Source organism: Gorilla gorilla, chromosome 9 (assembly GCF_029281585.2).
Source record: "Gorilla gorilla gorilla isolate KB3781 chromosome 9, NHGRI_mGorGor1-v2.1_pri, whole genome shotgun sequence".
Lineage (NCBI taxonomy): Eukaryota > Metazoa > Chordata > Mammalia > Primates > Hominidae > Gorilla > Gorilla gorilla.
The window spans coordinates 86,548,647-86,576,267 of NC_073233.2; the positions used below are offsets into that span (position 1 = coordinate 86,548,647).

At 45.3% G+C, this 27,621-nt stretch overlaps 1 protein-coding gene across 2 annotated transcripts in view; it reads right to left on the reverse strand.

Moving 5' to 3' along the window:
• The window catches only part of TENM4 (teneurin transmembrane protein 4), a 777,096-nt gene that overhangs the window by 13,383 nt on the left and 736,092 nt on the right, over positions 1–27,621 (reverse strand). For both annotated transcript variants that reach the window (XM_055356895.2, XM_063693427.1), the window contains 4 exons: positions 15,349–15,521; positions 9,483–9,718; positions 5,355–5,651; positions 2,259–3,873 (listed from right to left, as the gene is read on the reverse strand). In XM_055356895.2, the coding sequence (XP_055212870.2) occupies positions 2,259–3,873; positions 5,355–5,651; positions 9,483–9,718; positions 15,349–15,521 (2,321 nt within the window). The remainder of the gene's footprint in view (positions 1–2,258; positions 3,874–5,354; positions 5,652–9,482; positions 9,719–15,348; positions 15,522–27,621) is intronic.

Consider the following 27,621-nt stretch of genomic DNA (forward strand, 5'->3'; position numbering starts at 1 on the left):
TAGAGTCCTAGCTCTGTGGTCTACATCTGTGTGACTCTGGGCAAACCCTTCATTGGAGCCTTGAATGACATTTGGAGTCTCATCTGCAGAAAGGAGATAATGATGGTGATCTCACAGTTGTTGCAAAGTTTAAAGGAGAGCATATCTGCCAAGTGCCAGATAGCATAGAGAGTTAGTCATGTTAGTGCTATTCTGGAAGGAGACCATATGTATATGGTGCTGTACAAAGGAAAAGGGGTGAGGGAGTAATATTTTGGCAAGATGCAATGATTTTTTTTGATAGAAAAGTACATTTCCTATTGCACCATATTTTTTTTCAGCTACAGTAACCTGCCAAGACATCTCACAGGAAACTCATTGGAGGGTGAGGCAGGGGGTGTGCTTAATGCAGACAGATGTAATGGAAATGTCATCTCAATCTGTCAAGTTTCTCTAGAACTAGCAGCCAAGTTGAGCATGGTGAAGGCTGTGAAACATTGTTAGCATATTCATGTTTATCCATAGGCCCCAAGTCTGTTTTCATCACACCTGTCCACCACCTTGTTCTCCCTTCTTCCCTATGCTTGGGATGCTATTCTCCCCTCTTTCCTATGCTTGGGATGCCTGCTCTCAATGTGTGACAACATGGAACTCTTCTTGAAAAAGGAATTCTTCTACTGCTGTCAGCAGAAACAGGGTCCAGGTGGGGGCTACCAAGTTTGGGAGCTGGGAAGCCACGTCTGTAAGGGGCATTCATGTGAGCTGTCATGTTGCTCCTCTACACTTTTGTATTATATGTGCTGCCTTCCCTCTCTGGAATGCCTTTCTCCCCCATTACCTGGTGAACACCAGCTCAGGAGCTGGCCTCAAATGTCAGCTACTTTGTGAAGACTTCCCAGAATGCTCTGGGCAGAGCAGGTGGCTTCTCCTCTGTGCTTCAATGGGCATCTATGCAAACCTTTGTCATGGTCCTCCCGTCTTGACAGCAGTTGCCTGTCTCTCCCCTTACAGTGAGAATTCCTGGAATGCAGGGATCATTTTTCTATCCTCAATGCCTGAAACAGTGGCTGCACAGAAGAAGCACTTGTAGAATGAAGGAAACTGCCATAAAAGAGGGCAAGAGGATTGAATCGCACGACAAAAGAGGGGAGAGACTACTGGCTTTGCAAGTTGGGATGTAACCAACTTTTGCCTATCACAAACTCTCTTATGTAAAAAGTGTGGGCTTTACCCAAACCCCCACCCACTCTCTGTGGGGTTGAGGGCCTCTGTGGCTAACCTGGGACTGGCTGCTTGCTGGGAGGGCTGTGGCTGCTGGAGACATCCCTGCCTGTGGGACCCTGGGACACTTTATACTCAAGTTGGTTTCATGGTAATGGAAGGCAGAGCTCACTTTTCAAGTCAGGGGGTAAAGGAAAGGGAACCAACACGAGCCAGGCACTGCGCTAAGTACCTCATGAAATGTATTTCATTTCACCCTTGCAACTACCCTACCAGGTAGGTGTTAGTTTCTATTGTTGCATGTGTTCCTTATTCTTTTTTTTCCCTCTTTTCCTGCCCTCTTTAGATTATTTTCTTGTCTTCCATTTTATCTCCACTGTTGACTTATTAGCTAGGACTCTTTTTTTAGTTTTTATCTTTTTAGTGGTTTCTCTAGGGTTTATAATACACATATTTAATTATAGGTAGATGTTCTAACTTCAATTTACGTATCAGGAAACTGGAATTCAGGGCAGTTAAATAATTTTTGTAACATGTCATAGCTTCAAACTGGTGGATACTTCACTCCATTCTTACATTATCCCAAATTGAGAACTAATTTTTTTTTAAAGCCATAGCTTAACCCAATCAAGGACTCATAAGCAGTTTGATTTGTGTGTCAGAAACTCCTAAAGTGCAATCCATGGGATGTATCCCATGAGATATTAGGATTTCATGGTGAAAAAAGGGCTTTTACGGTCAAATAAGTTTGAGAAATAGTGGGCAAATATATTAAATAGTTCACTTTTATAGCACTTCCCAGAGCTTATCATACACTGAAATGTACTATGAAAATGTAATAATGGTGGTGACCCTGACAAATTTATTTGATGCTGGAACCATTTTTCCAGAGTATTTTCTGAACTAGTGTTTCTTCAAATGGACTTCGGAAAATGCCGCTCTAAGAGAAAGTCAGTGTTTCCTGTTACCTTATGCCAGCTTTCTCAAAGAAGACTAAGTATTGTTAGGTAGTAAGAGCACTTTATGGGTCCTGCCCCTGAGTGAGCCGTGGTCCTTACCTGTCATGAAGCACTTGATGTCCTGGGAGTTGCTGATGGGGTTGTTGTTTTTGAACATATAGAGATTAAAAGGCATGACGTTGCTGCTACTAAGGTGCTTCCACAGCTCGTGGTCTGGGCTAGTCCAGCGTCCGGCCAGCACATCATAATCTCGCCGGCCCATGTGGACAAGCTTGGTGAGTGGATCATAGAGGCCACCATGGTAGCCTATGATGATCTGAAAGTTGGGGTTGGTATCCATGTAGATCTCCCCATAGGCTGTGTACAGGATTTGCTTGATCATCAAACCTGTTCCACTAAAGACAGCAAGAGGGGTCCCGATGTTGTCACAAGCTATGTAAAACTCGTCACCACTGCTCAGCTCCATGGCAAAGAGGTGTCCTTGCAAGTCGTAGTAGAGGGAGGTGATCTCAGAGCTGGAGTGGTTGTACAGGTGGGTGACCTTGGTGGGGTTGGTCAGGTCTGCATAGAAGAACTGCAGGTGGTGGCTGTGGCTGCTCTTGCTGGACACCCGCCGCCCCAGGCCATCGTAGCGGTACCTGACACTCCAGCTGCCAGCCCGGTTGTAGGCCTTGATGAGTAGGCCAGCTGAGTTGTACTCAAAGATATCACCGCCCCGCTGCCTCAGGAAGCCATCCTCATCCATCTTGTATTGCACGTCACCCAGCCGAGTGATGCGGTCGCGGATGTCATACCGTAGTGGTGTGAGCCGTGCACTGTTCCCAGGGCTCAGTAAGTGCAGGTTCCCATTGAGGTCATAGCTGTAGCGCCAGAGTGGCTTGTCATTGATGGAGACTGTCTGCAGCTGGCCGTCAGCATCATACTCATAGGAGTAGCGAGTGGTATTGGCGTAGGGTCCTACCTTCAGCTCTTTCTTCACTACTCGCCCCATGTTATCATACTGGACGGTCATCCAGTACATGAGTGAGCGGAAGATCTCATACTGCACTTCCTTCATCCTGCCATATGCATCAAAATGCTTGGTGTGGGTCATGACAGCTGTGGTGATGATCTGGTTAATGTCATAGTAAATGACACCAAACTTCCCAAACTGCTCTGTCTTGCCTGACACATCATCATAGCGATAGAGATCAATGGGCAGTGGGGTCTCGTTGATCACAGCCTGCATGCTGGTCACCCGGAAGCTGTTGTCATAGTTGTAGTCAAAACGGGCGTTGACCATGCCTTCCTCGGTGAAGCGGAAGATCTGTCGGTCAATCAGGGGCCCAATCTGACGGTAGCGGATGGTGCAGGTGAAGCCCTCATTCTGTAGGTTGATGGTCTTCAGCATGCCTGCCGTCTCGTCATAGGTGAAACTGACCTTGGTGGTGTCATAGAGCGTCTCTGCCAGCTTTGACAGTTTGCCATACTTGTATATCACCCTGCGGCCAGTGCCCAGGTAGAAGGTGTGGAGGAGGTGCCCATCCTCAGTGAAGTCCTGTATGACTGAGGCATTGCCCTCAGGGGGCTGATAGATGTTTCTGTAGTAGCCCACTGAGCGGATGGTCTCTAGTGTCTGCCGCGCCACGTTGGGCATCGTCACAGAAGAGAGGCGGTCATTCTTGTCGAACTCAAAGATATACTGCCTCTGGCTGTGTAGTAGCAGCACCATGGACTGGAGGGAGAGGAAAACCAAGAGATGAGAGGAGGGTGGCGAGGAGAAAGGGTAGGTCTACATACCCGAGACTTAAAGGGATGGAATGAATGTCCAAGGAGAATCCTGAGTTTCCATGGTTCTCTTGAGTTATGCTCCAACCAGAGCTCTCCAACAGGAGTGCCACGGGATACTGCAAATAGGTTACAGATGTGCCAAGATGAGGCTTTCTCTCAGCCTCATCTTAGCACAGCTTTAACCTTAGCACACCTGTAACCTACCTGGGGCCTAGGCCTCCAGGTACTCAGGCCATTTGCTGTCCTATGGTGAGCAGCCTCGTGGGTTTGCCCCTTTGTGCAGTACAGACCTGGTTACTTTTGTGCGTGGTGGGGTGTGAGAACGGCCGAGAAGCTTTGGCCTGAAGTATGTACAGCAGTCTGGCTTCCTTGCCCCGGACTTCTCAAACCAATCTTCCTATTCAGGCAAGAATGAGCTCCCCCAAACACAGTCTCACAATTTCTTTTACCTGCTAAACAGTTTCTGCTGACTCTCTGTGGCTTACAGCATGAAGACCATATTTGAGAAGGGCATTTAAGGCTTTGCACAATGACAGGTCATAAGCCTACTCTGGGATAGGGCAGGCTGTGATGGGAATGGGAGAACCTGGTTTCTAACAATAGACTCCTTCTGTGGCCCTGGGAAAGTTCTTCCCCTCTCTGGGTTTGGGTTTTCAGTATGTTGGATGACCTCCAAGGTCTCTCTCTCTCTTAGTACTAACGCAGAATGTCACTTTTGGGGGTACTCAACCAGTGGGTAGAGGAGACCCACCTCAGAGCAAGCACAGCCTATGCCCTGGACAGGTCATCAGGGTCAGGAAACAAAGCAGGGATCTGGGTACTTGAAATGGGGCATGCAGTGCACTTGTTCTCAGGAAAAGATCAGCAGATAAAAGGCCTAGAGGCTTTATGCTGCAAAGCTACCATTTTTTCCTATTTGAGACCAACTTTTGATTTTAGGTCATTTCTGATTCTTACCCCTGGGATGACATGAGTTCTGACCCTAGAGCAGAATAGATTTACTAAGGCCATGCCCAGCACTTGAAGCTCAGGAGTAAGTGCCTCCTGCCTATGTACTGATGCCTAGGCTTCTGCCTGGTTCTCCACAACTGGATTGTACCGCATGCCCTAGACCTGGGAGCAGACCCTTGGCCTGGGTCTGAACCCTGAGTCCTGCTCTGCAAATCCAGTGAGTATTTGGGCCTCTACTCTATCAGGCAGGTCTTTCATGTTCTCCTGCCCTAGGACCACCACCTGCCATGCTATCTCCCTGATCCATCCTGATGCCTCTTGGGACCCCCTGCCCTCTGTGGCAGACTTTCCTGAACATTTCCTTTTGGTGACATGGGTCAGATACAGCCCACTGAGGCCACCAGGCTGGGCTTGGCTGTGAATGATTGGCCTTCTGTATGGCAAGGCCAGTGATGCAGGGAGACAGACACCTGCCTTCTCTAAGTATGTGTAGCTCCATGTCTTCCCATCAGCGAAGATCCTGGATGTGATGCGGCCCGCCTGGTCGTATTCCATTCTTTCAGACATGATGCCCCTCTGGATGCCAGCAATGTGACCCCCAGTGGAGTATGTCACGTTGACACCATTCAGCCTGCTGCTGGGTGACCAGAGGCTGGGCCGCCCCGCCTGGTCGTACAGAATCCGAAGGGTGAACTTGCGGTGGTCATCATAGATCTTCTCTGTGCGTGTTACGCGGTCAAAGTCCAGAGATAGGAGATTTCGGTTGTGAACCTGGAGAAAGGGTTGGAAGGAAAGAGAAAATTAATCTGGACCATGAGAACTTTGGTCTGATGGGCCACGTTGCTCTCAGCTCTGCTGGGAAGCTCTTGAGTAGAGGAGGGAGCACAGTCCTGCGCAGCAACAGACATGGGTTTGAATCCTGGCTCTGTCATTTGTCAGCTCTGTGAAGTTTCCTCACCTGTAAAATGGGGACAATAATGCCAATTGCACAGGGTTGTTGTGAGGATGAAGACGATGCCTATGTTGAGAAATCAGTAGCTGTGACCAAAGAGGATCTGCAAGTTTTCTAATGTGATTCTTCTAATGAGGACACGTTTTAAAAGGCAGATCCTTCTTGACTCCCTGCTGAAAAGAGACCCACCAAGTGAGCCCAGAAAATAAACTGACCCATCTCTTCCACACCAGACACTGCGGAGACCAAAGCTCAGGGAGGTGAAGGGATTTACCCTGGATCTCATGGCTGGTGAGTGACGGAGTCTGGACTTGACTCTCACACATACAACGTGCCCCCAAACACTCAGTGGCCCTCTGAGCAATTCGTGGCCTTCTGGGGGCTCTGAACTTCCCAGCCCCTGTCGGGTGTCTCCTGCTTGCCACTACAATCAGGGCTTCTTGATTGCCACAGTCAGTACCCAAGACATATTCTTCCCAGAGGTGCTGGGAGGCAGTGAGTGTTTGTCACTGGGATGGCTTTTCTGCCTGTGGGCCAAATGGGGACACAGTCCTGGCTTTGAGGCACTTTGCTCCTGCCTTCAGGATTGGGAGTGCCTTGTATAAACTCCACCTGGACTGCTAGGCCAGCACACAGTTCAATTTCCTTTCAGAGTCAGAAAGACAGGGCTCCTACAGACGTAGTGGTAAGTTAGGGTTTTTTATATTTTAATAAAGAAATATACTTCAGGGGCCTGTTTCTGTATTTGGATCTGCCCTGTAGGCATTGGTGGCCCCTGAAATATTGCCAAGTATTCTGGAACTAAAATACTGGTTCCTGCTAATTGGTGTCTGGCCTTATGGGACATTTGGGCACATTTTCTGTCTCTTCCACTAGTCATTGCTTAAGGTTGACAAGTAATAAGGAAGACCCAAGAGGAAAGCAGATAATTAGGTCATGTGATGCAAAATGGCATGTGTGGACCGAGGCAATGAAAGGCCCTCTGGATCCCTGCGTGGTTAAAAAAAATGGGTGCAGGTCTAGGAACGAAGGCCAGGATTCTAGCTGCAACTTTGTGACCAACTTTTCTATCAACCTTGGGCAAGTGCCTTCCCCTCTCTGAGTCTCAGTTTCTTACTCTGTATAACAAGAGTTGTTGTGAAGGTTGAAGAAACTTAGTAAGTCAGTGGAGTGCTAGGCACATAGAAGGTACTGAATAGATGGTTGGAATTATTTCCATTAAATGACAGCAAACGATCGTGGTCATATCCCAGGAAGGAGAGATGTGTGTGTTTTCTCCTTCTCCCACACAAATTCTAAGGCCTTGAAAATAACGATTTATAATGATGATGCTGACTTTAGCTGTGAATGACCTGGTTATAATAAGGTTACCTTCTCTGGGGTAATCAAACACAATTGCAGATGCAAAAACAGTGTGGCAGATGATTCCCATGAAAAATCAGAGGCATTGGAGGCTGAAGCTGTGTTATTTGCAGACAGGGCACAGGAAGATACTGGGGCTGTGCCACCAACAATGACAGAGGCCTTTTTAAAGTATCTTTTGGAAGGTCCCCCTGTGACTCCCCTCAGGGTGGTGCCACCCAGCCAGCTGCCCCCCTTTCTCCCTGGAGGATCTCTAGTGAAGGGGAGCTGTACCTTTTTGGCAAAATTAATAAAATTAAACAGCTCACTGGGGAGCCGCCTAATGCGTCCTGTGCTCGGCAGTGGCGGCAATGAGATTATTTCACCTCTTTATTAAAAAAGTTCCCAGTTGTATAAAAAATGAACTCCATTATGGGGAGGCACATCCGGCTAACATTCTAATTCCACCTGCCACCACTGTGGGTGGCCATTTATTTGGGAGGACATGTAGACGTGGCCACCTGTCCCAATCTCAGGTTGGGAGAGGGACCAATTAAAGCCTGGGAAACTTTTGGTCCAGTTCACACAGCAGAGAGGAAATCCTAATCATGCTAATCGCTGCCATTTATTGGGCACCTGGAGTCTACCTGTGCTGGGCTAGGTGCGTTGATTGTATCATCTTGTTTCTGCAGAGGCACCTGAGGCTCAGAGGAGCTGCTCAAGGCTCCACATGGCACAGGCAGGAATCAAACCCAGGTCAAACTTCCCATTGAGGACACTGCCTCAGAGGCGCATGCAGGAGTCTGCGAATTCAGACGGGGGTGCTCAGTGAGGCCACAGAGAACAAAGACAGCTAGGCCTTCCTCGGGGAGCTAGTGCAAGGCTGTTTCCCACAGTAGATAGTCGCTAGAGCTCTTGGCTGTTGAGGGAACAAACGAAGCCTGGTTTTCTGGGTTCCAGTTGTGTGATATTGGATAAATCACTTACTGTTTCTGTAGCTGCTGTGGGCCTATTTTTTAGTCTTTTTTTTTTTTTTTTTTTGAGACAGAGTCTTACTCTGTCACCCAGGCTGGAGTGCAGCGGCGCGATCTTGGCTCATTGCAACCTCTGCCTCCCAGGTTCAAGCAATTATCCTGCCTCAGCCTCCTGAGTAGCTAGGATTACTGGTGTCCCCCATCATACCCAGCTAATTTTTTATATTTTTAGTAGAGATGAAGTTTCACCATGTTGGCCAGGCTGGTCTCGAACTCCTGACCTCAAGCAATCCACCTGCCTCAGCCTCCCAAAGTGCTGGGATTACAGGTATGAGCTGCTGCGCCTGGCCTATTTTCTAGTCTTTACCACCACCTCGCTATGAGACTCTGGAAAAATCGTTTACCCTCTCTGGATCTCGATTGTCTCATGTGTAAAAGAGGGGCTTCAATGAACTTTCGTTGCTGAAGGGCAGGGGACTTAAGGGAGTCTGAGCTGTGTTGCTATGAGGATGCTTCTGGAAAGTTAGGAACATGTAGCTCAGTTCTGTAGTTTGTTTCATCTCAGCAGGTATCTCCTGAGCACCCATGGTGTGCAAGGTGCTGTGCTGAAAGCCATGGCTAGTTCATTAACTTTCCCTCTGTTCATCACCTGCCTTTCTCAAGGTGGAGGAAAAAGAAGCTGGGCACTCAGGCCCTGGCAGAGGCTGTACTCTACAGAAACACAGGATGTGAGGCAGACAAGGAGCTGGCTCAGGGCATCCACATATTCAAAAGCACTCTGAATGTCAGACCATGATGCCAGCCCCAGCAGTGATGGCTCGGGTGAGGTCATTTTGGAGAATGTAGCTTAGGTTCTAAGTAGCTGAGCTGAATTTTGGGACATGCTAGCAATAGTAATAGCAATAATGGTAATAAATCATAACAATAACAATAAGAGTAGCTATTATTGACCACTTGCTATGAGCCAGACTCTAAGATGCTTAATATATTACTTCTAATCCTTGTAGCAACTTGTAAAATTGGCCTTGTCCTTCCCATTTTATAGATGATGAAATTGAGGCTCTAAGATTACTGATCTGTTCAAACTCACTCAGGGAATAATATAAGCTGGAAATTCAACTCAGACCTGTCTAACACCACAGCCAGTAGTCTTTCGACAAGTAAAAACTAAAAAGACACACAAGGGTCTCTGATCACACATGGTTCCCTGCTTCAGTTCTCCCCTTTTGCAGATGAGTGAACTGAGGTCCCAGGGAATTTCAAGAACAGAGCCCCGTTCTCCCGTTCCCCATTCTTTCCCCCCAGGACGCAGCCACCTCCAGAGGCCTCGCTCACCCGCAGCCGGCGCCCGAAGACAGTGACCTGGCCCCGAGCCTGCTCTTTGCGCTGGCGCCACTCCACCAGGTTGAGGCCGTTGTCGATGGGCAGCGTGACATTCCTCTTGCCCACGGTGGGGTTGACCGTGCCAGCCAGCAAGTGGGGCTCAGTCTGCAGCGCCACCTCCATGCCGTTGGCCAGCAGCAGCCGCAAGGAGCCATCGGCCCCGATGTAGTAGCTGTTCCGGACTTGGTCTGCAGGAGAGGACAAGCACAGACTGCTCAGAAGGAACGAAGGTGGAGGGAGGTGTGAGGACAGCAGAGGCGGTGGAGGGGACTTTAAAGGATGCTTTTCCTAACTATGAAAGCAATACATCATCACTGAAGAAAGCGAGGAAAATACATGGAGAAGACCATCCAGATTCTCCGTATCCAAAGAAAACCATTGTAAATATTTTGTATATTTGTAGATTTTAGGATATTTCCAAATGCCCTTACAGTTTAAAATAGATAAGAGTTTTAAAACAGTTATACAGTTTTTCACTGATCATTGTATTATATCATGTTACTGAATATTTTTCATAAACATTTTTCTTAATGACCATACAATATTCCACTGTATGAAAATACTTTAAGTTATTTAACCAAGCCTCAAATAGATATTCAGTTTGATTCCAGTTTTTCAGAATTATAAGTACCACTGTATATATTTAGTTTAAACATTATTCTAAGTGAAAAAGAAGTCACATGTAAAAGGCTACATATTGTTTGACTCCACTTATATGAAATGTCCAGAATAGGCAAAAATCTCTAGAGACGGTGGTTGCCAAAGGCTGAGGGGCAGGAGGGAATGTGGAGCAGCTGCGAATGGGTATGGGATTTCTCTTTGGGGTGATAAACATGTTCCAGAATTGGATCACAGTGATGATTGCACAGCTTTATAAATATACTAAAAGCCACTCAATTGTATGTTTTTAAAGAGTAAATCTTATGCTATGTGAATTCTACCTCAAAAATACTTTTTAGATAAATCAATATCCAATATCTTCATTTTAGATTTTCAAATCAAAATAGATTCCTAAAAGTAGGATTACTAGAGAAAAGGGTTGAACTTTTTTTTTTTTTTTTTGGAGACAGGGTCTTGCTCTGTTGCCCAGGCTGTAGTGCAGTAGTACAATGTGATCATAGCTCACTGTAACCTCATACTCCTCGGCCCAAGCAATCCTCCAACCTCAGCCTCCCAAGTAGCTAGGACTATAGACATGCATCACCACACCCGGCTAATTTTTGAAATATTTTGTAGAGACCAGGTTTCAATATTTGACCAGGCAGGTCTTGAACTCCTGGGCTCAAGCAATCCTTCCACCTTAGCCTCCAAAAGCAATGGGATTACAAGTGTGAGCCACCATACCTGGCAGGTTGAATATTTTTAAGGCTCTTGAATCACTCTAAGGTAAAAATGTTTTTTATAACAAGGTGAAAAATAACTTTGACACTTAAACCACTGACAGGATGACAAAAAAAATACATAAATATAAACATATTTTAAATCATTGTCACAGGCATATGACAATGATTTAAATATACATATGATTTGAAATTTTAAATTTGATTTAAAACATTTTAACTTAGATTCTTAACTAAATGAAACTTATGGTGAAAAAAGCAAATTTCAGCTGTAAAATACACATAGAGTTTCTTTCTATAGATGAAAATACTATCTCTGGATTTGTGCTGCACTCTCCTGTCTCTGGCCCTTCCTTGGCTGTTTACTCTGCACTGCCCCCGTCTTCAGTAAGTGCTGGCTTAAGACTCCCTCCAGGCTCTGCTAAAATGTCATCTCTTTCCAGAAGCTTCCCCTGTCCCACTGGCCAGAATGTATGACTCCCTGTCCTGTACACCCCTCAGCCTTTCTATGGGCCTCCTCAGTGGTCTTGCAGCTGAGGGGTGTGGGAGTCACTGCTCCGTTAATGAACAAATTCTCCAATATTTGAGTGCGTGCTGTGAGAGGCACTATGGCACAGAGATTAGGAGCTTGGCTTTGGAGCCAGGCTACTTCGGCTCAGGTTCCAGCTCTGTGGCTGCCTTGCTGTAAGACCTTGGCCAAATTCTTAACCTTCCATGCCTCTGGTACTTCATCAGTACACTAGGACAATAATTGTACCCTGCTTTGCAGGATGCTCTGAGGATTGAGTGAGATCATGAATATGAAGAGCTGAGAACTGTACTTGGCATATAGTGTTATGTAAATGTTAGCTGTCACTGGTTTTATGTGCCTGGCACTGTGCTAGTCACTGTCATGTGTGTCTCTTGTCTCTCCTCTATCTCCACCATCCCATTTCTGTCTCTCTCACAAACACACACACACACACACAGACACACACACACATATCTTGGTGAACTTCTCTAGTGCTGATCATGGTCCTGGAATAGGGCCCCTTGTCTTTAGATTGGCAGTTAAGAGAATAGGTTCTATAGAGCCTGTTTGCCTGGGTCCAAACACCCAATTAGGTGTGTGACTGGGGCAAGCTACCTAACCTCCGAGTGCCTCTCACTGCCTTCATGCAGAAAACAGAGACAATAATACTTACCTCCTAGGCATATGCGGTACTATATGAGGTACCTTATGAGGTACTGCTTAATGTAAAATGCTGAAAATATGCTTTGCAGTTAATAAGTGCTCCAAAAATGTTAGCTATCATCATCGTTAGGATTATATGTGCTCAGTAAATTTTTGCTGGATGAAACTAGTTATGTTCCAGGCTATGTCAAGCACTAAAGATAGTTATTAAGCAATAGTTTTCATGGGAAACCCTCACTGAATCTTTTCTGCTAGAATGGCATCAAACAGGCCCCCCCCCCACTCCCTCCTCTCTCCATCTTTCTCTCTCACACATGCAAAAATTCTAAAATCTGCCTCAAACTTGCTATGCATTATTCACTGACAATCTATATTTTTCTGCCTTTGAACAGTGAAAAAGCCTGTGTCAATTTATCCTTTAAAGCCGCTCCTAGCTGAATCCACATATATCCATTCATGGTGACTTGGAGGGAACAGCATCTGTAGAGGCCCATCTCAGACGATCCCATTTAATGTGGGCTGTGACTTCCCAAGGCCACTGCTCATTAGCAGCTACTTCTTATTACTTCCCGCAGTTTAAACAGAAGATGAAACCGAAAGAGCTTTTCACAAAGACTCTAGTGAGGCAGCTGCAAAACTAAGCATCTGAGCCTGGTACTCAAGAAGGATAGAGCTTGGCAGAGCTACCAAAGAGGAAAAACAGGTACCATGTTTCCTGGATTCCAAGAAGTGATTTTTCTTTTCACATTTTAATGTTTTTTTGAAATTGGAATGTGTCCACGTATGCCTTTTGAGCAGTATGACTTTTTTCCCTCGGCCTAAAAAGTTGTTATTAAATTGATGAATACATTTAAAAACTGAGGAATGTGGCACTTTCAAATTTTAAAAAGTTGCCCAAATATAAGAAAGCCCACATGAACCTTTGAGAAAAATACAGCCAGTTTAGCAGTATGGAATGGATGGATAATTCTTAATCACAGGGAACAAGACAGGCCTGAAGGACAAGGTGTCTGAGTAATTGGTGGTCCTGCAGTCCTTGGTCAGGCAAGATCTTGGCTGCCTCAGAAATTGTACCTTCTCTTGGCAATAATCCAGTCAGAGCATAAATCCCTGGGGTCTGTCCCAACCCACTTGTGATATTATGATTATATATCCACGGTTCCCAGCTCATAACTCCTATACCCCTTCTCATAGTCTTTGGTTCTAATGTTGAGGCACTTCAGGACTCAGAAGCAGGCCTTAGGAAACAATCTCTCTGCCTCTCTCTCTGACCTTCTCCTGCCCTCCTCTCCAAGGCAGGACTCTAATCTGACTGTGGGTCATAAGACGTACATTTCAGAGGGGATCCTGCTCCATACCCTGGAGGAAGGAATGAGTGCTGCACAGAGAGGCCAAGAAGAATCTGAAGAGACAGGCCTTGCTGGGTCCGATCACATTTCTACATGGTTGTCAATCATGCCTATCCAATGAAGCCTTCGTAAAAGGCCCAAGAAGACAGAGTTTGGGGAGCTGAACATACAGAGGTCCATGGAGGGGTGAGGGTGATGTGCCTGGGGAGGGTGTGAAAGCCCCACGCCCCTTACCCTATATCTTGTCATACACATCTCTTCGTCTATACCCTTGGTAATGTCCTTTATGATCAACTGGTAAATATAAGTATTTCTCTAGTCCTGTGAGCTGTTCCAGTAAATTAACTGAACCCAAAGAAGCAGTCATGAAAATCTCAACTAGAAGCCAGTCAGATAGAAGTTCCAGAGGCCCAGACTTGTGACTAGTGTCTGAAGTATGGTAGATGGGGTGGGGTTGGGGGGACAGTTTTGGGGACTGAGCCCTCAACCTGTGGGATTTGAGGCCATCTCCAGGTAGATAGTGTTGGAATTGAGTTGAAGGACACCCAGCGGGTGTCCACTGCAGAGCTGACTGCTTGCTTCATGGTGGGGAGAACCCCACCTCTGCCTATATTTGGTCACAGAAGTCTTCTGTTGATGACTATTGTGTGAGAACAGAAGAAACACTGAGTTTTCCTCAAAAACCACGGTTAAAGGTGCTTGATGAAGAAGGAATTCCAGTGTGTGGTTTCTCTTTCTTTGAGAACCTTTATTGTTCTTGGAGCTCTTTGAAAGGCAAAGGACTAAATTTGGGAATAAAAGTGGTTGTAAGAATATACAGACATTTATTTTCTCATGGTAAGTTAAACTGCTTGCTAATTAATTAATTACTTAATGAATCCAATAGTATTGCTTATTGAGCAATAGTACGTGCTTGGCTCATGCTAGTCACTACATTGTCTAAAGAGATCGACTGAGCAGCCCTGTGGGGCAGGTGTTAAAATTCAGCCCCATTTCCCAGACCCAGAGACCAAGGCTCAGAGAAGAAGAGTGACCCCAGCCAGTTCACACAGGTGGGAACTGGCATGGTGGGCACAGGGCCCCAAATTGTCCACCCAGAACCCCTGCTCTTCTCACTGCTCCACCCCATTCCACACAGCTTCAGCTTGCTTCCTTTTCCTGGAGAAGAAACCAAGGGTCACGGTGGGTGATGTGGTGGCAGAGTCAGAACTAGAACTTGGGCTTCTGACTCTTACCCTGAGGCTCCTTTCACTGCTTCGTGTGAAAGCCTTTGGAGGTACAAAGAGCCATCCAGCGGGCAGGAAAGAATCAGGCAGAGCTTTCCCTGGTGATGGCTTCTTTCTTTTCAAGTTTACTAAATCCCACAAAGCTGCAAGCCCACCTGGGTCACCATATCCCATGAGAACAATTGAGGCAGATAATTAACAGCAAGATTTCATCATTGTGAAATCTTTTTACTTGAAGCTAAAAGACCAACCCATAACAGGATGATTTGACAAATGCAAAGAAGGGTCTCTTTTCTATGAAATCCTAGAAGAAGAGGCACAAACCTTCTCACCTGGGCTTCAGGAAGGACTTCTCCATAATCAAATCCCTTTCATAATTATGCATAATTATTTTTGTCCTTTGTCCTCACCTACACTAGTGTGTGTCTGTTAATCTGGGAGTCATTAGGATGGCAGAATAGCAAGGTCACCTGGATTAGCAGCTAATGAATTCCCTACCCTTTGTTCTGATAACAGGATAGGACAATAAAATATTATTCTTAAGCTTCTGAGAGGGAATTTACTTGACTCAGGCTGGTATATTTTGCAAATTAGGTGATAATACAGAGAGTTGAAATGCTTTCCTGTTCTTGGGCAGCTCCAGCAGCAGCCTATTTCTTGTGCCATCCTCCTCCAAAGGGGTCTTCCCACCCCTCTGCCTCAAAGTCCCCTGGCCCCCACCTGACTTACCTTGCAGCAGTGTGTAGAAGGCACCTGAGGCAGACAGGTTGGTGGTTATGGTGACATCATCCTTGCTGGAGGTCTCTACCTGGACATGCACTGAACTGTCTGTATCACTTCGGAAACTGCTCACCTGGCCAGTAGGGAAGGTCACATTTGTCAGGCGGCCAAAGCTGTCGTACCTGGAAACCAAGGGGTGGCACTGAGTAGTAGAAATATAATGGTGCTCTAGCTGGAACTTGGTGCATTCTACCTCATGCCATGGTTTTGCTGTGCTCTGCTTTTCTTTCTGGCTGGATACATTCCCATGTCTCCCACATATCTTGCACAGGACCTGGTACATAGATTTCAGGATGTGACTCCACCTGCTGATATCCAGCTGCAGGAAAATAACTGACCTCTCTGAGTCTCCCTTCCCTAACCCAGTGGGGATGATACCACTGACCTGCCTACTGCCCAGGAGTACAGCTATAAACTAGAATTCAGTTGTGAGGGGGAGAGATGATGGTGGCCATAATGAGACAGCTGACCCAGAATCTTAGAACTGGGGGACTCCCCAGAAATGATGTAGTCAAGCTTGATTGATGCCTGAATACCCTCTGCAAAACCCGCAAGAACTGGTTATACAGGTTTTTCCTGAAAAACACTAGAAATGGGAGCTATTACCCAGGGGTTTCCTAGGTTTCTACACATCCTGGGGAAAGGGGATTCTGAATTCAAACCAGGACTTAGCCTAGATAAATGGTGTCTTGCCTCTTGCAACCCCTTCCATCTAGATTTTACATCTGGCACTAAGCATTTTTGTAACTGCAACTCTTAGAACCCCCACAGCTTTGCTCAGGTATGGTCTTTCTAAAGCATCATAATTGAATCTTAATCCTCTTTACTATTCTCCTGATAATAATAAAAGAAATACCTACCATCACTGAACACCTCCAATATTCGAGGCATGGTGCTAGTTGCTTTTCATGCATTTTCATGTAATCCTCATTTAATACATTTTTCATGTAATCCTCATTTAATCCTTGTCTAAAAGGTATGTATTATCTCTTTTTTGGAGAATCAGAAATTGAGGCTTGGAAAAGTGAAGTCACCTGCTCAAGGTCACACAGCTAATTAAGTGTGGGTAGAATCAAAATTCAAACTCAGATCTATTTGCTTCCAAACTGCCACCTGCCTCTCTGTCTTCAATGAACATTTCTGTACCGTCCATTTGCAAGTATTCAACACATGCGCTCCTCCCTGGCAGGAGTGGGCTATTAACATTTTAATTATTGTTTTTAATTAGGGGAGGATGAAGTGTAAAAAGGCAGGCTTAAATAGCCTTTTTGCACTTGTGTGTGAATGGGGACACAGTTCTTCCTCTACATGGCAATATTCCTGACTGACTTCCTGGACACGGTTGCCCCTGTGTACTTCAGGTCTCCCTACTGGCTTTTTTTTTTTTAAACTGTTTTGTTTTTACTTCTGGGGTAAAGCTGGCCCCTGGGTTCCTGTGAGGGTTTTCACAATGGGGCAATGAAAGGTCAGAGAGTTCAGCTCTGTCCAGGCTCTTCCTTCAGCTGGGCCTGGCTTCTTGCTGGGATTCCTGGGTCTGCAGCTCCTATGGTATCAGGGGAGACTTGGTGGGTGAGATTAGGCAGGTCTTTGCTCAGGAATTCTCTGCCCAAGGTCAGACTTGGGTGCTGCACTACAGACTCTGCCATTTGCCAACTGTTTCCGTGCCTGAGCCTGGCACAGATCACAGCACTCTACACTGAATCTAACAGTCCCTGGCACACTCTGCCACAGAGGAGGCATTGGTAGAGGTCTTCTGAATAAATCACCCCTGTTTTTGTCCTAAGACCAATTCTGGGGGAGGGGCCGGTGGCCTTTGGGGAAGTTGGATGCCTCTGCGGCTGGGGCTTTTTCAGGATGGCAGGCAGTGCTGTGGCCTCGAATACACTCCCTGGGCAGGGCTGCAGGCAAGGCTGTGGCTCTATCAGAGGCTCTCCTGTGGGTGGTTGGGGGCTTCAAAAACCCATGTCCTGCCATGATTTCTCCTTTCTCTTTCTTAGTACAGAGTCAGGTTCTGCCAGGAAAAGTTCAGTCTGGCCTAGGGGAGGCTGAAACCTGGAATGGGTGGTCAAAGCGGTGGACTGCCTCGCAGAGCTAAGTGAGCAGTAGTTCTGAGAGATGGCGGCTAGGAAGGAGGGTGTCTTGGAGTAAAGATCTGAGATGCATGTCCAGAGACTTCTCTCACATGGAGACCCTCTCAGAGCTCTGCTCCCTTCAACTGTGAGAGAGGCTGGGATTCTTTTTAACCATTTGTGGCCACTGGAAATTTGAATAGGAAGGAAACATACAAAAATATTGACAGTGGTTATCTCTGGGAGGTAGAATTACAGGTGATGTGAATTGCTTATTTATTTCCATGATTTAAAAATAATAAACATGGATTATTTTCATAATCAGAAAGTGTTGTGACAAGCAAGGTAAAACCACATGTGAGAGCTCATGAGCATGGCCATCTGGGGAGGCAGATGCCTTAAATTCCAGGCTGTGCATAGGAGTCTCACTTATAGGGCAAGTTGAAGATAACAATTTCCAGGCATTTTCAGCAAAATATTACTAGGGTACTCCAAGTTTTTGAGCTAAAAATCAAGACCCCCAAAACTGGTTTTGCCCTGGTCATCTTAACTGTATCTGTGATTCATGATTAAGCTGGGTCCAGTCAGATCCTGAGTCATCTTTTAAATCAACAGGAAGATCCATTTCAGTCCAGCAGTTTAATGGGATGGGGATGCTGTTCTAGGCTGACTCTTCGAACACCTGTAATCCCTGTACATACTCTTTAATAAAATAAGACTATTCACTTGGACTGTCTATTTTCCTGACGTAACCACATGAAAAAGATTTTTTTATACCATGCAAGACACTGCAAAGCCATTTGTGGAGTTTTATAGATAAGAATTGATAGATTGTTAATTAGGAGTCAGATGTCACTTTGACACCACTTCTACCATGGCCTCGCTCAAATGCCACCTCCTAAAGCCCTCCCTGGTTTTTCCTGTCCCTTCTCCCAGTGATATCCTGTGCACAGCTCTGTCCTAGAATGCCTCCCCTGCACTGCAGTGTTGATGTACAAGTCGTCCCCCTCTTTGGACTGTGAGTGCTTGAGGTCAGAACAGGTCTGTGGAGTCTGCGGATTGACACCACCTGGGTTCTGCCACCTGCCAGCAGCGTGACCCTGGAGGACTGGCTCTCAGTTCATCTCTGCTTCACCAGCATTGGAACTGGCATAGAGAGGACGGGCAGGGATTGCTGGCTGAACAAATAAATGAATGCAGGATTGGATGTGCAAGGCCTCTTTCCTGCTTTGTGGGAGAGGAGACACCATGATTCATTCACACATTCACTCCTACAGGACTTGGCACAAGCTGGACACACAGTAGGTACATGATAAACACTTGCTGAATGCCAAAATATGGAAAAAACAACTCTTACTAAATAACACTTTGGCAATCTCCCTAGGTATCTCACTAGAGTTTTAGTCTTGAAGACAGAAAGAGGCTTTGTATAAAGGCAGACAATTGCAATTATTATTGAAGGTAGCTTGTAAGGCATAATTAAATTGATCCTAAAGTAGATACAATGAAAAGGCCCCATGCCTTCAAGATCTGGTTTTCATTTTATATGAGAGGGTCAAAAAAACAGTAATTTCCACTCTTCACATTTTCCATTAGAAGGACTGAATGTCTTAATTAAATGAACATCATATAGAGCAACCAATTTATAAAATTTTCTTGTCTCCTATTCATTCATTGTAGTACCTTCCAGAGCTTGGGAAATGACCTGGATCTCTTTGCTGCTTGATTGATACCTGTAATTATCCCACCAGAACTGCTCCTTCTGACTGTGGATGGGAAGAAGTAGGGTTGCCAGTCCTCTGAGCCCCGCACACCTTTGCCCCGTGAGCCACCTCTACAGAACCCTTTCTTCTCCACCACAGAGCCGCCACAACAAAGTGCAGGGACCTGGAAGGGGCAGTTCTCTGAACTCTCTGGGCTCCAAGTGGCTGCCTCAAGTCCTGGCCCCATGATTAGGTGGCATCTGGACAATGGCTTAGTTACATTTGTGACAGCTTTCATTATGGGAACCCACAAAGTACTGGCAAATTTTCTTTCTTTCTAACCAAGAGGAATGAAAGGAATAGTTTTTTAAAAAGGTCTCTGGAGCTAGATAGTCTAGGCTTTGCATCCTGGCTCTACACTTGCCAGTAATGTGATCTAGAGGATGGGCACTTGGCTCTGTGTTCCTCCTAACTATCAAGTCTCCACCACAAATGATACAATTTCAGGCAGGCTATATCATATAACCTCGGTGAGCCTCTGTTTTCTCTTCTATAAATGGGGATAATGATCCTGTTTCATAGAGACACAGGAAGACCAAAAGACGTAACCTACTTAAAATGAAAGGGAAACTTCTTCCCAGGGCCCCCAGGACCCCAGGAGATCGCCCTCAGTGGAATGTCAACTCCCTGAGGGCAGGGACTTCATTTGGACCCTGCTGTATCCCTGTAGCTTAGAGTGTGTGGCATATAGCATGTGCTTCCTTGTGTCAATGAACGTTGGCTGAATGTTGGCTCCTTCCTGCCTTTCTTTCTGACTTCACCTGGAACGTCACTCTCAGCACGTTCTTCTTCTCCCTGTATCTGCTTCTAGTCCCCAAACATGCCAAAGTCAGTGCATGCTGGGGTGCTCATGCTTCCCGTTCCCTCTGCGGGAATGCTCTTCCCTCCAGTGTTGGTATGGCTTGTTCCTGTCATCAATCATGTTTCAGATCAAATGTTATCACTTCAGTGAGGTCTTCCCTGACCACCGCTTCTAAGACAGATAAGTCCCCCCAACCTTTGTATCGTATTTTCTTGTTGACCTCACTATACTTATTATTTATTTGTTCTTTGTTTTCTGTCTCCTCCTAATATCAGCTCCATGAGGACAGAGACCTTGTCTGTATTCTTAGTGCCCAGAGGAGTACCCAGCAGGTAGACAGTACTCAGTACATGTTTACTTAATGAATAAATATATAAGTAAATAATAGATATTATTGTTGATTCAAGACACGGGCTGAGAGCAACGAAGAAATTCATTTGTTTTACCTTTCCTTGTCCAAATGAGGTGGAGAAAGGTCACTAATATTCATGTGGTACCTTTTAGGTACCAAGCATCATGCTCATCATCATCTTCTGATGTAGGCATTATTATTATCATCATTTCACAAATGGTGAAGAGGAGGCTCAGAGAGGATAAGCAACTTGCCTAAGATCACACAGCTCGTAGAGGAATATAAATTCAAAGTCAGGTCTGTCTAATCTTAAATAATGTGTTTTATTCATCAAGCTTCCCATAAAAATGATGCTGTTTCAAATAAAAATCTTTGGGTTCATCACTGCGGTATATAGAAAACACTGTTTTTCCAAGTCTCAGGTGGGTCAAGAAGACTGGCAGTTGTTTTATTTTCAGGATGCTTTGCTTGCTACCACTGCAATTGACTTTGCAGTGATGCCAAGCCCCCAGTTGGGGGGTATGATAGGGATGACCAGATGACTGGCTTTTCATTATTTCCTCCCACTGATTTTTCTTCATTCCATTTATCCAAAGCATCTTTGGAGCACAGTGAAAGAAAACACATAGATTCATATAGGCCAGGCGCAGTGGCTCACGCCTGTAATCCCAGCACTTTGGGAGGCCAAGGTGGGGTGGATCACTTGAGGTCAGGAGTTCGAGACCAGCCTGGCCAACATGGTGAAACTGTGTCTCTACTAGAAATATAAAAATTAGCTATGCACGGTGGCTGGATGCCTGTAATCCCAGCTACTCGGGAGGCTGAGGCAGGAGATTTGATTGAACCCGGGAGACAGAGGTTGCCGTGAGCCGAGATCGCACCATCGCACTCCAGCCTGGGCGACAGAGTGAGACTCCATCTCAAAAAAAAAAAAAGATTCATATAGTTGCTGTGAACTTGGCTCTCAGAAGAGGATTGTCAAAGGACATCTTCACACACACTGCAAGGCTTTCTTTTTCACACTCAATACTTCATCTTGAGCCACTTACTATGCATGGCTGGCAAGGAAAACGCCGAATTGCCCTCTGATACTAAACTTTTGCTGATCTTAACTTTTTGGTTAAAAAATAAGATTTGATTTGTATGACTTTCATTTCTGATTGTTTCAAACAACACCATCACCATGTCAGGGAACTGGGCACTGTATTGTCTGTGGATAATTATGGTTCCTGGCCCAGGCACACCAATAGTTCCCCTGACCCATGTCACTGTAATAGATGTCATCACGACATCATTAGCTACTCCAAAACTGGATCAGAGCCAGAGCACTTTGTGGCTTCTGCATTAAAACCTTGTACTTGCTGTCCATTTCCTACAAAATTAAGTACCCAAAATGAATTCTAGCCCTCAGGATTCCCAAGATCTGGCCCACTCTGCCATACTGTACTTGAGGTGGTGCCTCTGGTGGGAACTGCTTAGGGTTCAGGCAGATCTGGGGCTGAACCCTGGCTTGGCGACTCATGGCTAACATGTCACACAGCCAGTCAGTCTCTGTGCTGGTTATTCTCTGTTCCCCCTACCTCCCAGATCCATTCTCTGTTCTCTCTCTGCCCAGAGCAGCTGACCCCTGCAGACTGTGTCACTGGAGCACTCTCACTGGCTCACTTCTGGTTAAGCTAAGTCCGTGGTAGGCACGGGCAAGAGACCGGAATTCAGAAGGTTTTCCTCACTCCTCACTCCTTTCCTCCAGTGCCGAATCTCTAACAGTGGCTGCGTGGATCCATGATTTCAGCTTCAACTAGGGGGCTTCTCCATCATTACAGCTCCCACTGGACTTCAGTCATGATATCCTTCAACTTTCCCACCTTGCTCTGCAGCCTGGGGGTTGGTAATGGCTATTCACTGTTTTTAGTGCCTGGGTGCCTCAGCGTCCTTTATTTTTATTTTTAGTTAATTAATTAATTTGCTTAGGGACAGGATCTCACTCTGTTGCCCAGGCTGGAGTGCAGTGGTGTAATTATCGATCACTGCAGCCTTGAACTCCTGGGCTGAAAAGTGCTCTTCCTGCCTCAACCTCCTGAGTAGCTAGGAGTGCAGGTGTGTGCCACTACATCCAGCTAATTAAAAATTTTTTTTGGTAGAGATGGGTATTGCTATGTTGCCCAGGCTATTAGCATCCTTTCTAGGTTCCCTTACCCCTCCCTATACCTCTATAACATGTCTTCATTTGAAAGATATTTTTGTTGAGTATAATATCTGAGTGGACAATTTTTTTTTTTTTTTTTTTTTTGTGAGACAGAGTTTCACTCTTGTTGCCCAGGCTGGAGTGCAATGGCACATCTCAGCTCATTGCAACCTCCACCTCCTGGATTCAAGCGATTCTCCTGCCTCAGCCTCCTGAGTAGCTGGGACTACAGGTGCGCACCACCATGCCCAGCTAATTTTGTATTTTTAGTAGAGGTGGGGTTTCACCATGTTGGCCAGGCTGGTCTCGAACTCCTGACCTCAGGTGATCCACCTGCCTTGGCCTCCCAAAGTGCTGGGATTACAGGTGTGAGCCACTGCACCTGGCTGTGGACAGTTTTTCTTTTTTTTTTTTTTCTTTCAGCACTTCTGTCTTCTGGCTTGCACAGTTTCTGATGAGAAGTCTGCTGTAATTCTTACCTTCATTCCTCTTATAAAATGCTTTTTTTTTTTTTCCTGGCTGCTTTTAAGGTTTTCTGTCTCTCCTTTTTAATTCAGCCATTTGAATATATGGCTAGAAATGTGTGTGTGTATGTGTGTGTGTGTGTATGTACTTATTCTGCTTGGTGTTTTCTGAGCTTTTTGGATCTGTGGTTTGGTGTCCATTATTAATTATGGGTAATTCTCTGCCATTATTTCCTCAAATATTTCTTCTGCCCTATTTTTTCCCTCTTCTCCTGGAATTCCAATTACATGTATATCAGACTATTGGATGTTGTCCCACAGATCTTGAATGCCATGTTCTGCATTTTCCACTCTTTTTTTTCCTCTCTGTATTTTAGTTTGGGTAATTTCTATTAACCATCTTCTTTCCTCAGCTGTGTCATGCTGTGTCCTCCGGAGAGAACAGCCCATCAAAGGCATTTCTCATCCTTATAACCGTGGTTTTCATTTCTAACAATTCCATTTGATTCTTTCTTATCGTTTCTGTCTCTCTGCTAAAATTATCCATCTGATCTTGCACATTGTTCACCTTTTCCATTAGAGCCTTTAAAATAATTATAGTTATTTTAAATTCTCTGACAGATAGTTTCAACACCTGTGTCATACCTGAACGTGATTCTGATGATTTCTTTGCCTCTCGGGAATGTGTTGCCTTTTCTTGCCCTTTTGTACGTTCAGTTGAAAGCGTGACATCTTGTGTAGCATGGTAGAGCCTGAGTGACAGGTTTATGCCTGGAAATGGGTGTGAGTTTCCTTGTGCTAGGATTTTGTGAGGGGGTTTGGGTTAACCTAGGATTTGAAGTTTGTTTATGGTTAGCCTCTGGGTATCATAGGTTTTAAATTCCCTTAGCAATTCCCTGTGTTTAGGATGTGAAACTGGTTTGCCAGAGGGTTTTTTTCCCTCAAGGTCCACAGTTCAGCCCTTGGGTCCTCCCTTTGTGCTGACTCAGAGGTGGTCTCTTTCCATGTTCCTGCCGTTCTCTAACTCCCTCCCAGCAGTCTTCTGCCCTTCACTGATGCTTTTAGCCTTTCAGCTAACTATGGTGGTGGCAAAGCCTTTGCTAGGGTTCTGACTCTCAGGTATGTGGGATTTTTTTTTTTTTTTCCATTTCTTTTCTTCCCTCATTCAGCTGAAAGGATTTTCCCCAGTGCCTAGGCAGGACAGTGTTCGCTGCCCTTCTCTTCACAGATGAAGGGTGTTGTTCCTGATGGAAGATGAGGTGAGCAGGGTCTGGGTAGAGTGGTCAGGGGTGTGTGCTCCTCCCTCAGCAGCTGCTGTGACCTTCCCCCAGGTCTACCACAAGGGACACTTTCTTCTTAAATCTTTCCTCACTCTTTTCTGTGGGAAAACTCCTGGTGGGATTTGTAGAGAAAAAAGTCCCTAAGAAGACATGGACCTGCCCAATTGCTACAGCCTCCAAGGGCTTCAGACTCTCTTGCCAGTACACACTTAGCCTTTGTAAATTCACCAGCCATCCCAGCTGAACTCTTTCTCCCCAGGGCTGGTGCATCTGCCCCAGCCAAGCCAGGGCCCACATCTTGTCTCTTTCTGCAAGACTCTGTCTCTCCTTGGATTTGACCTCAGAGAAGGAGTTCAAGGAAACACAAGAATTTACCTTTTGTCTGGCTTATTTTCATGATAAGGTTGGGAATGATGCACTTTCCAGCTTTCCTATCCCCAGGTAAAAACCAGAGGCCAGATCTCTTCATTTGACCCATTTCAGTTGAATTCTACGTCCCGTTGGGAGCACTGGCAGTGCTGGTGCTCAGACGTGAATCTAGCATTCTTCTCACTACAGCATATCTTTTCTTCCTGTCTCTATTTCCCTTCCATTCTGAATTTACGTGTCATTACAAAATATTGACTATCTGTCAGCCGACTAGTTGGCAAACCCTAAGCTTGATGCAAAGACAAATTTGTAAGGGTCTCACAGTAGTTAAGGTGAGCATAATTATAATAGGAGTTGTCACAGGGCACTGTGGGAGGCCAGAGCCCCTTCCCCTATGAAATTCAGGGAAGGGGGTTGCTCATATCCGTCCAGCAAGTCAATTCTGGAAACTGCTTCATACTTATGAGGCCATTTTCTCAGCCACCAAATGCCATCTGACCAGGAGCTAAGTCTGAGAGTAACGATGCCACACTTGGGAGACGGGGACTGCATTTCAGACTCCTTTGAGGTTCCTACCAGCAGACCTGTGGGCTGAGGGGAGGAAAGTAACCTTGATTCTCCAAAACTGTGAACTCTGTAAATCAAGGTGCTCTGAAGTGTGTGATGTTTATGTTAGGTGTACTATTTAATCTTTTAAGAGAATTGGCAAAGCTGACTTAAAACTTGTTTCAGGCCGGGTGCGGTGGCTCATGCCTGTAATCCCAGCACTTTGGGAGGCCTAGGTGGGCGGATCACTTGAGGTCAGGAGTTTGAGACCAGCCTGGCCAATATAGTGAAACCCCATCTTTACTAAAAATACAAAAATTAGCCGGGCGTCGTGGCAGATGCCTGTAATCCCAGCTATTCAGGAGGCTGAGGCAGGAGAACTGTGGAGGTTGCAGTGAGCCAAGATCGCACCATTGCACTCCAGCCTGGGCAACAGAGCGAGACTCCATTTCAAAAACCAAACCAAACCAAACCAAACCAACCAACCAACCAACCAACCAACCAACCAAACAAACAAACAAACAAATAAACAAACAGCTTGTTTCAATAATAGCCTATGTCACAGGCAAGCCTGGGCAATTTTTTTTTTAGAAAAATAGAACATTTCGGTTATAATCTACTAAACTGCCTCGTTAAGCTAAAGGTAGAAAATTCACTAGATTAATGGTTCATTGGCAAAATCTGTCCAAATCCTTGTTAAGAAACACCATAATGAAATATCTGTACACCTCTAATTCTAGACAGTCTCACAGTTTGCAAAGTATTTTTACTTTCAGTATTTATTTAGTTTTTTAGTCCTCATAATGGCCCAGAAATGGGGTAGGGCAGGGGATTATTTCTGTCTGGTTGAGACTTGGGTCTGGAGGCCAGCTAGCCTGTCCCTGAGTCACATGGCTCGCAGCCAGTGAAAATAGGTGTCTGGCACCCTTGCTTCATTCTCAGTCTGAGCTGGACCATTTTGCCTTGGGTGGCTCTGCGTGTTATTTTCCAGCCGACTTTGGATATTCTCAGGGATCTGACTTCTTTCTTAGTTCATTTCTTGATCTCTCATACTTGATTCTGCTCTTCTCACCTGACCTCTGATTCCTACCTACCTCAATTAAAACGTTTGTCTACTCTTTTGATTAGTTTACTTGCAATTGCTCCTGGGAAATACCTTTCACACCCAAACAACACTTCTGCAATTACTGGTACCGCCACTAATATTGCTTGCATTAACAACAACAACAACTGCAGCAACTATCATTTGAGTACTTATAATCAATCAGACACTGAGCTTTCCATATTTTATCTCACTGAAATTTTGAACCTCATACTATTCCTATGAAATACATAACTATTTTCATCTCTATCGTACAGATAAGTCACAAAGAATGTAGGTGACCCTAGCCAGTACAGTTGAAAGAACAGGGACTTGTGTTCTGGTTCTGCTACATACTCACTGTGTGGTTTCAGGCTTGTTATCTAATCTCTCTGTACTTCATATGTAAAAAATGTGGATGATAATTCCTGCCATCTGAGGTTGCTGTGAAGATTAAATGGGAAAGAGCCTGGCACATAGTAGGATCTCAGAAAACAAAAACAAAAACAAAAACAAACTAGTTTCCCTTTCTATTTTAGGACTTTTATCTACCACTTCTGGTTTGTGTTAACAAGGATAACCACTCTTGGGTACTGCTATGAAGTGCAGTCTTTGGAATTCCAGATGCCATTTTATAAAAAAGCAACTGTAAAAACTTTTCCTTCTTCACTAAACATCAACTATATATAGCTGTATATTTCATCAAGGAAAGAAAGGGAGGGATCTTTCCCGGTAGAAGTGTAGGAAACCGTTTTAGATTTCAGGGGTGGTGGAGCGTAACGGATGCAGTGATGTGTGAGCATTCAGTTTGGGATCTGAGGGAGTGACTTTGGGAACTAATTGAGTGCACAGACGTGCTCTGACAAAGAAACCCCTGTATTGGCTAAATAATGTATAAGAGATTTCCATCGGGCAATGGGCAAAATGGAATTATTTAGCGTATTTCCATTCCAATGAGTTAATCAAGATAATTGCTGTTTTCCTGGATCTTTGTCTTTTCTTTGTAATTAACAAGGTCCTTGTTTGGAGAAAGGAATTTAGCCAGTGAACTTTGTACAAATCACTGTGACACGTTTGTTCAAATTATATTTAAAAATCCACTACAGATCCTTTTCCTTTGGATTCTGCTAGGACTGTTAGAAACTGATGCTTGATCAAGCTTGAGAAAAACTTTAAAGAGTCAGGTTCATTTGGAATTAACAAACTCAGTGTGGCACTGGTGCGGGGGTAGGATGCAGGGAGGGCAGCACTGAGAAAGCCCAAGCTCTGGCATCAGACTTGGACTGCGATCCCTGTTCTGCCACATCTCAC